This window comes from Macrotis lagotis, chromosome 3, assembly GCF_037893015.1.
Source record: "Macrotis lagotis isolate mMagLag1 chromosome 3, bilby.v1.9.chrom.fasta, whole genome shotgun sequence".
NCBI lineage: Eukaryota > Metazoa > Chordata > Mammalia > Peramelemorphia > Peramelidae > Macrotis > Macrotis lagotis.
In genome coordinates this window covers 125,881,234-125,890,341 of record NC_133660.1, presented here as the reverse complement: position 1 = coordinate 125,890,341, position 9,108 = coordinate 125,881,234, and the positions used below count along the sequence as shown (strand labels likewise).

The 9,108-nt window shown below is 44.4% G+C and overlaps 1 protein-coding gene across 4 annotated transcripts in view; it reads left to right on the top strand.

Moving 5' to 3' along the window:
* The first annotated feature begins 2,179 nt into the window (after nt 1-2,179).
* GAB1 (GRB2 associated binding protein 1) overlaps nt 2,180-9,108 on the top strand; it is a 177,372-nt gene continuing 170,443 nt past the window's right edge. For 2 of the 4 annotated variants that reach the window (XM_074229233.1, XM_074229234.1), the window contains exon 1: nt 2,182-2,292. In XM_074229233.1, the coding sequence (XP_074085334.1) occupies nt 2,221-2,292 (72 nt within the window). In that variant the 5' untranslated portion in view covers nt 2,182-2,220. Of the gene's footprint in view, nt 2,293-9,108 lie in introns of all 4 variants that reach the window. The other 2 variants (XM_074229232.1, XM_074229235.1) reach the window with 2 other exon arrangements.

Below are 9,108 nucleotides of genomic sequence, written 5' to 3'. Positions count from 1 at the left end.
CTGGCATAGATGCCTAATACATACTTCTTGGTTGACCAAATCTACAATTCTAAATTTCATTAAATGCTTTGTATTTCAAGACCCACAAAAATAAATTGGGGAAAGTTCATGTCATATGAGCTGGAATTTTCAAAGTTTTTAAAAGCCAGGCTTATGGGTATTAACAACAGGAAAAACAAAATAAAACACCTTATTATGAAATGGACTTTAACACCAAACCATAAACATAAGGTACAATTCGTTCTTTCAAAAACTTAGGAATTGGCTCTCAGCCAGCACAAGCAAAAAGAAGGGGCAGAAGTAGATCACAGAGGTGAATGACCACAAAATGTCACTGAAACGATGATAGCTGACCTTTAATTATCACTTTCAAGTTTGTATATAACTTTACATGCATGATCTCATTCGATCCTTCCACCAGCCCTCTGAAGGTGCTACAGGTATTATTATTTTCATTTTACGGATGAGAGAAATGGCTCACGTAGCTACTGTCACAGGCAAGGTTTGTACTCCAAGTCTCTCTCCTGATTCCAAAGCTTCCATCTTCCTGCCACACACAACAACATAAGGAAACACTTATCGTTGCTGTGAATTATTGGACTGAAGAAGTTTCTCTTCCAACTCTAATAAAACTCTAAGATTCTGCTCAATCAACCGGAATAAATTTTTCTTCAATTTAATTTTGGTTCAATTTAAATTAGCTTACTCTTTCCCTCCAAAAACTTTAAAAAAAAATTCTCATCCGTGGTCTTCGACCAGGCATCTTATTTCTTCTGGTTGTTGGCAATGAGCAAGACTCATTCTTTCTATTTTATCCCTCCCACCCCCACCCAACGGCAGGAATTTGGAAGCAACTCCAGCCCCCAACAGTTCGGATAACCTACTCTGGGCCGTTCTGCACATTCTTCCCCTGAGAAAATTCCAAAACTTCCTTTCAACCATATTATGAAAAAAAAAAAAAAGAACTTGGCGCAACACAGAGTCCAGATCAGATTGTTTTTTTTTTAATTTTAGGGTTTTCTTTCTCCCAACCCCTTCTCCTCCCGGATCACTGACTGTTCTTTCTCAGTGAGCCTGCCTGCCTGTTGGGTCCTGGCCTCCAACTTAGAAGAGAAAAAGAAAAGGCTCCCTTAGAAGTCGCCTTCTGCCCATCGGGGAAGTGGGGAGGAAAGGAAACAGACATCTCGCCATTCCCGGACTACAGATCCCAGAGTGCCTCTCCTCCCTCCTGTCTCTGCTCTGCCCTTGTTGTTGAGCTGAAAGGGCTTTGGCTGAGTTTCAAGGGAAAGTCTTGGCCTCTCGGTCCGGACAGGGAGAAACAGCCACCGGGGGCCAAACTTGGGAAAGGGGAGGAGGAAAGAGAGGAAGAGGGAGTGGGGAAAGGAGGCAGGGGGTGGGAGGGAGAGCCAGAGGGGGAGGGGCGGGATTGGGGGCTCGGGGCGGAGTGGAGTGGGGGGAGTGTGTGTCCAACCTGTCACCAACTCCTGGGCAGGAGCGGGATCTGGGGAGGGAAAGTGGAGGGGCGGGGGAATTGGAGGAAAAAGGAGGGCTCGGGCGCTGGAATCCACTCCCAGGAGGGAGCGAGGGAGGAGAGTCTCGCCGCGGCTCGACTCGCGGGCCCCCTCCTCACTCTGCCACCTTCCACCGGAGGCGAGCGCAGGGAGGCTCCCCCGCCCCCTCCCCAGCCAATCCCACTCCGGGGCCTTTCGGGGCCCCGCATTGGGACAGTGGAACTTTGGTGGCTCCCCGGTTTCCAAAGCCCCCTCCGAGCGCTCTCGGCTTGCCGGGGCGCCCTCCCCGAAGTGGGGAGGGAGGAGTGGACGGGGGGGTGCGGAGGCAGGGCGCCCCGAGAGAAGGGGGGTGCTGCTTTTGTGCACGCCTGTGAGTGTGTGTGAGTGAGTGTGAGTGCGGGGGGTGGAGCGAGCGGGGCGGCCAGCGGGCTCGGGGAGACGCGGAGCCCGGAGCGGGGCGCGCCCGGGGTGGGGGCTGCCTCCTTTCATGTCCGTGTGAGCCGGGAGCAGAGACAGGGGCGGGGGAAAGGGCGGGCGGGCGGGCGGGAGGCCGAGAACGAGCGCAGCGCCCGGGAGGGCCGGCCCCGGCTCATTCCAGAGCCGCTCCTCTCCGCATCGGCCGGGGCCTCGCCGCCGGGCCCTTCCAGGAGGCCCGGCCCCCGCCCCGCACCTGGCCAGGCTCGGCCCGCGCCGGAGACACCCGCTCGCCATGAGCGGCGGCGAAGTGGTCTGCTCGGGATGGCTCCGCAAATCCCCCCCGGAGAAGAAGTTGAAGCGTTACGTAAGTCGGGCGCGGGCGGGCGCTCTACCTGCGGCGGCCCCCCACCCCACCCCGGCCGGGCCCCCCGGGGGCTCCGCCGGCGCCCCTCCCCCTCCGCGGCACGCACACTCACACATCGCGGTCCACACTCTGCACACACTCACGCACACGGGCGGGAGACTTTCTCCGGCAACTTTCCTCCCTCCTTCCCGACTACGTCATTTACGGGGTAAAGCCCCGAACCCCGAAGCCGGCAGACCCAGACCCGGAGGAAAAACCAGACAAAAACCCTGTGTGCCGTGTTTTTATCACCCCCGCTGCAAAGCCCTTCTGTAGAGCGGGCGATTGCAACCTTAGGGCAGTACGAGTAGGATGATACCCCCCGCCCCTTTATAGCAAAAAGGATTTGGAATTCTCAGTGGATTCTCTCCTACTCCCCCCCCCCCCCCGTTTCCTTCTCCTCTTTTTCTGTTTTTCTGCTGGATCCTTCCTTGGTCTGGGGGGTGGGGTGGGGGGAAGGAGGGAGGACGGGGAATCTTCGGGGGATATAGTATCCAGGAATTGCATTCCCCCCGTTTCCTTCTCCCCTTTTCTGCTGGATCCTTCCTTGGTCTGGGGTGGGGGGAGAAGGAGGGAGGACTGGAAATCTTAGGGGGTTATAGTATCCAGGAATTGCATTCCCCCCCCCGTTTTCTTCTCCCCTCTTCTGTTTTTCTGCTGGATCCTTCCTTAGTCTGGGGGGCGGGGTGTGGTGGGGGGGAGAAGGAGGGAGGACGGGGAATCTTAGGGGGATATAGTATCCAGGAATTGTATTTCAGACGGATTGTTTCCGTAGGACCCTCCATTTGCAGAATAGAAACGCAGGATCGAGGTGACATCGAAATTGGGGAGTTTTGTGGGGGGTTTTTTCCCAAGGAAAGCGATAGTGATTTGCAGAGATTAATTCCCTCCCGCCGGGAAGGGCCGGTGTTTAGGGCTCCTCAGACGCGCGGCGCTGTCAAGTCACGTAGGAGAAGGGTTGCTGATGTCAGGACCGAGATCTCTCCGGGCTTCTCTCTCTGGGCATCGGAGCAGATTAAAAACAGTATCCCTTGTAAATTGATACTATTGAAGATACTGTTCCCTCAACCGAAGCTTTAGGACTGTTGGAAAAACAATTCCTTGAAAGAACCAGCTTGAGATTTGCGTCCTATTCAAGGAGTTCCAGGATCCTGCTTCCTGGAGCTTTTTTTTTAACTGATTGATATCTCTACCACTGCTTCCTGAAAAGGAAAAGGATGACACTTTTGTCTTAGCCATATGCTTTTCTTATTAAAATGTTCCTATGAGTTTTTTTTACCGGTCCTCAGAGATCAGATTTTTTTTTGTATTGGGCACCTGTGCCTCCTGATAGATGTTTATCTTTTTTATGATTAAAGGATAAGAATTCAACTCAGGTTACTGTTTACATAACTCAGAATGGTCAAGTTGCAGCCCAACTCAACCTCTCCAAGGTCTCATCAGTGAGTTTTTGGTTTGCTTTCTTCTAGAACTCTGTTTATCAGTAAGCATCAATTACTGTTTAACAAAGGCTCGATGCCACACTTTCTCCTTAGTCTCTTTTCCCTTTTCTTCATTTTTGAAGATTTTGCTTTCATCTCAAACTTAAGGATTTGAATGGTCATTTTTTAATAGGAAATTATAAGGTTTAGAGCTGGAAGAAATCTTAGAGATCCTTTTAGTTGAACTTGTCTTCAGGTAGACTTGGAACAGTGAATATTCTGGCTCCTTTGAGCCAGGGAGATCTTGATTACAATCTCACCTCAAATACATATTGGCTTGTGCCTTTGGATAAGTCGCCCTTTTCTCTATTCTAGTGATATCAAACTTAAAAACATAAAGATCCTTGCTAGCCACATATTAACTTAGAAAATCACATATTTAATGTTATCCATAGTGTACTCTCAGCAGATATAAGTGCCTGACTTGAAGTCAGGAAGACTTAGGTTCAAATTTGACCTCAGACACTCAAGTTTCCTCATCTGGAAAATGAATTGGAGAAGGAAATAGCAAATCATTTCAGTATTTCTGGCAAGGAAACTCCAAATGGGGTTACAGAGAGTCAAAACAAGACTGAAACCTCAACCATATATGGATTGTATTTTTATTTATTTTGCTAAATATTTCCCATTTTAATCTGATTTGCAAGCACTAGGTAGCCACATGCCTTTGTGTTTGACACTCTACCCCAGACAACTCGGTAAGACTGAAAACTGTAAAAAGGTGTCAACCAGAATTGGTAGAGAGAGTTTGCTATGTCAATGGCCCAGATCCTAGCTACTCCCTTTTACAGATTGGTGAAACTCAAGTCTGGAGTGTGACTCAGGTAGTATGTTCCAGAGATAGAGAGACAGGGTGAAGAACAGTCCATATCATTAAGTGTAGCTGTGACCTGACTTTCTTAAACAGTTTGGATGAAAGAAGGGTATTCACAGAAACAGTTACTGTCTCCAGGAGTTTAAATCACTGCTTTGCTTGTCTGGTTAACATGTATGGCCATCTTGAAATGAACATTATACTAGCTAGGCTCCCTGGAGGCCAGAATGCATAGAGGAGAATAAATGGTTCTATCCCCTAGGGGTAAGGAATCTAATACATTATGAACCAGGAGAAAAATTTTTAACTTTAACACACAGCCTTACATGAGACCTTGTATTTGCAGCTCTTTGCATTAATTCATTCAAATATGCTGAAAATAATCCCATGAAATCAGTTGAACTTCATTTTGTTTTTGTCTGGATCTATGATTTCAGCAAAGGAACCTCTAGTGACAACGTTCTTGGTCTGTGATTTATAATGTTAGAAAATTGCGTGGGAGCCCTGAGAGAGGTGAAGTGATTTGGCCATCTTCATTAGACTATTAATATGCATTAGAATCAGGACCTGAACTCAGTTCTTCCTTACTCCATTGCTATCATTCCAAGAGGAAGAGAGGGGAGGAAGAACAACATTCCAGGCAAATATAGAGATGGAAGTAGGGTGATCTATGTGCCAACTTGCTGCAGGAAGGCCAGTTTCACTGAACTATAGAATTTGTGAAGAGTGGATTGGCAGTGAAAAATATATTAAGCATCATTTATTAATGTGGTAGTGCTAATGCTAAGTGCTTGGGATACAAAGGCAAAAGACAGCTGCCTCCTATTCTCTAGAAGCTCACAATCTAGTAGGGGAGAAGCTTAGAAGGTAGACTGGGGTGACCAGCTTTAAATGCAGAACAGAGAAGTATTTGATTCAGAGGCAATATTGAGCCTCTGAAATTTGAGGAGGGGAGTGGTGTGGTCAGACTTTTGCTTTAGGAATGCTACTATGGAAACTGGAGAATGGATTGGGGGAGTGAGGGAGACTTGAAGAAGGAAGACTAATTAGGAGCCTGTTCACAATAGCCTGAATAAGAGGGGTTGAGGGTGCCAACCAAGGTGGCAAGATGAGTGGAGAGAAAGAGTTAACAATTATAGATGTTTTGGGGTTGAAGATACAAGACTTGGGAATTGATTAGAACTGTGGAGTGAGGGAGAATGAAGAATGGATTTCTTTTTTTCTTATACATTATGTATGTCTTAGAGTCTTACTGATTTGTGATATCTTTACAGATAGTTGTCTTATTTCTTAATATAGTCTGTTTGTTGGTGAGTGAAACACTACATTATATAAGCCTTATTTTATAGATGAAGGTCATGGAGGTTAAGTGACTTACCTGTTTGCTCAAGATCAGCAATGGTACTCAAGGCTAGTCCAGTATCTACTCTGCAGTGATGCATCCAGTGTTCTTTAATGTGTAGCTTCAGGCTTTTGTTGTTGGATGAAGTAGAATAGAGGATCCTTGTCCTCAAGCCAATTAAAGTTCCCTTGGGGAGAAAAAAGAGAAAAATTGAAAAATTGCTGGATATAGTGAAATATAACACATCAGTATATGTTTAATCCAGTATGATTTGTGCACACCAAAATTCAATAGTTTTGAAATGCCTTTTATGGTCAAGGTACTTTATAGCATTGTCTTTTCTTGTTTTGTTTTGTATTCCTTCTCTCTCTCTCTCTCTCTCTCTCTCTCTCTCTCTCTCCACACACACACACACACACACACACACACACACACACACACACACACACACAGTCGTTGTTTACCATACCATTAGTGGGACCGGCTCTTCAAATGTTCTAACCTCAGTCACATATCTACACCACCATCATAATCTAAGAGACCCCAGACTTGATCTTAGAACTAGAAGTGAAAAAGAGCTTGGTGTTGATTGAAGTATTTGGATGAAGGCTTTACCTAGGAGGAATGCCTACAATTGTATGTTCAGACCCTGGAAGAATGCCAGGGAGACCCATAGGATAGAAATGAAGGTTGGAGACATTGGTTGAAGAGATCTTATGACAATGTAATATAACAGAATGTGTATTGGACCCTTGGATTTCATTTTTGAGCTTACTCACACTTACTGGTTTTAACCTTGGTTGGTCAAATTACTTTGCTTTTCTGGGTTCATTTCCCTTGTTTATAACATGGAGATAATTGATTTTTGTGGGGCAGCTAGTTTAGATAGCGGATAGGAGAGACCAGCCCTGGAGTCAGGAAGATTCATTTTCCTGAGTTTAGATCTGGCCTCAGAAACTAAGTGTGTCCCTAGGCAAGTCATTTAACCCTGTTTGCTTCAGTTACCTTATTTGTAAAATGAGCTGGAGAAGGAAAAGGCAAATCACACCAGTATTCCTGCCAAGAAAACTCTAAATAGGTTCACGAAGCAACTGAATAACAAGACTATTTGCATTCCCTACTTAACCAGGTCTCTGAGGGGAAAAGTACTTTGTAAACCTTAACGGTCAATTGAAATGTCATCTATCCTAAAGGAAAAAAAAAGCTTATACAAAAGTTGGGGCAGTAAAATGATACTAGGAATTGAGGGGACAGGGTAGATAAGGAGGTGGATTTTGATGCAGATTATGATTAAAAGTCAAGGGAGAACTGCAATGGGGTAGCAGATGACAACTGGTCTATGATTTAGATAAGCCTGAGGTACTTTGTAGGTAAAGGCTAAATGACTTGCCTCCAGCTAATAGGTATGAAAGTGGGGATTCAATTCAAACTGAAGTCATTTTGACTAGGGAGACAGTATTGGGGGGGAGTAATAGTGTTTAAGTCAAGATGTCTTGGGATCAAATTCTGCTTCCAGAATTTGATAATTGCATGACCCTGAGTAAGTCACTTAATTAAGCTTAGCCTCAGGTTTCTTTTCTATAAAATGGGGAATTATACTAGTACTATAGTCTTCTTCTGATAATGATGGCTAGTATTTCTGTAGTGATTAGAAGGCTTTAGCTATGTTGTCTGATTTGCCAAATTTTGAGGATCAAATGAGATAACCTCTGTCAAATAATCTGCAAATCTTAAAGTGTTATATTAATGTTAGCTATTATTATCCACCCTCCATACTTCTCCAGCTTCAATCCGGCCTTATTTTTAAACCATGGCTTCATGTTGGTTGAGTAGAAGTTTCATTATTCCCAGATTATTGATTCTTTGGTCTTGGTGTCTGTCAACAGAATGGCACCTGATAAAGAACTCTGAACTCCAAAGATGAATTCTTGTCTTTGAATAACAGCAACAATAATACCACAATAGCAGCAAAAAAAAAAAAAAAAAAAATTTAAAAGGAACATTCTGGCTTTCTGAATGACGTTATAGGTAAGCTGGTGCAAGAACAACATTGCATGTTCACAGTTTTATACTTTTGATTTTCTGTGGAGACAGCTTGGAAGTGAAGGAAAGAAACCTGTCAACTAGAGAGATTTGGAGTCCAAAAACCTAGAATGGAATCCCAGTTCTCTCATTACAGCTACTATGTGTGCTCTTCTTACTGTTTAACCTCCCCTCTCCCTTCTGCCTCAGTTGCCTTTTGTGTAAAATGAAAGAGTTGGACTAATTGGTATTTAAGATTCCTACCTGGTGGAAACCCACACTTCAATGCAGTAAGCTTTCATTAAGTTAATACCCGGTGCAGGGTGTTGTGCTGGTCTGGGTTTCTGAGACAAAGAAATCATCTTGCCCTCAAGGAGTTTACATTCTACTTCCCCTGAGGAGCAAGCTCAGAGTTTTTGCTAGAGGGGTTGAGCACTAATGTTTAGGGTAAATAGTAATTTTAATTGTTTTTAAAGGGGAAAAAGTGATTCTGAGGTGTGTTCCTAAGGTTTATTCAAGCCCCTTTTGTATTGTTTTTCTTTGTTAATTAAAGAGTGATATTCAATAAACAGAGTTTTCCTTGTAATCAGCTGAGACCTCCTTCCCCATCTATCTATCTATCTATCTATCTATCTATCTATCTATCTATTTATCTATCTATCCCTTCCTTCCTCCCTCCCTCCCTCCCTCCCTTCTTTCTTTCTTTCTTTCTTTCTTTCTTTCTTTCTTTCTTTCTTTCTTTCTTTCTTTCTTTCTTTCTTTCTTTCTTTCTTTCTTTCTCTCCTTCCTTCATTCTTCCTTCCTTCCTTTCTTTTTTTGAATTCCTGTGTCTTTCCAAGGGTCAAAGTCTTCTCTTATTTGTTCCATTCTTGGCTTTTCTAAAAGATAAAACTCTTTAACATCTCCATTCCTCCTTTACCATGTTACTATATTCCTGACTATGTTGGCTATTAAACCTTTGTTTGTTTTTAATCTTTCTTCCCATGACATTCATGCACAGATTAACTTCACCCAGGGTTCTGAAGAATGAAACCTTAGCCTTCTCCACAGGGAGGGTTTTGGGTAAAACTTTCCCATGTTATTTTCAGATAAATCAACAGAATCCTTTTTCTTTATGA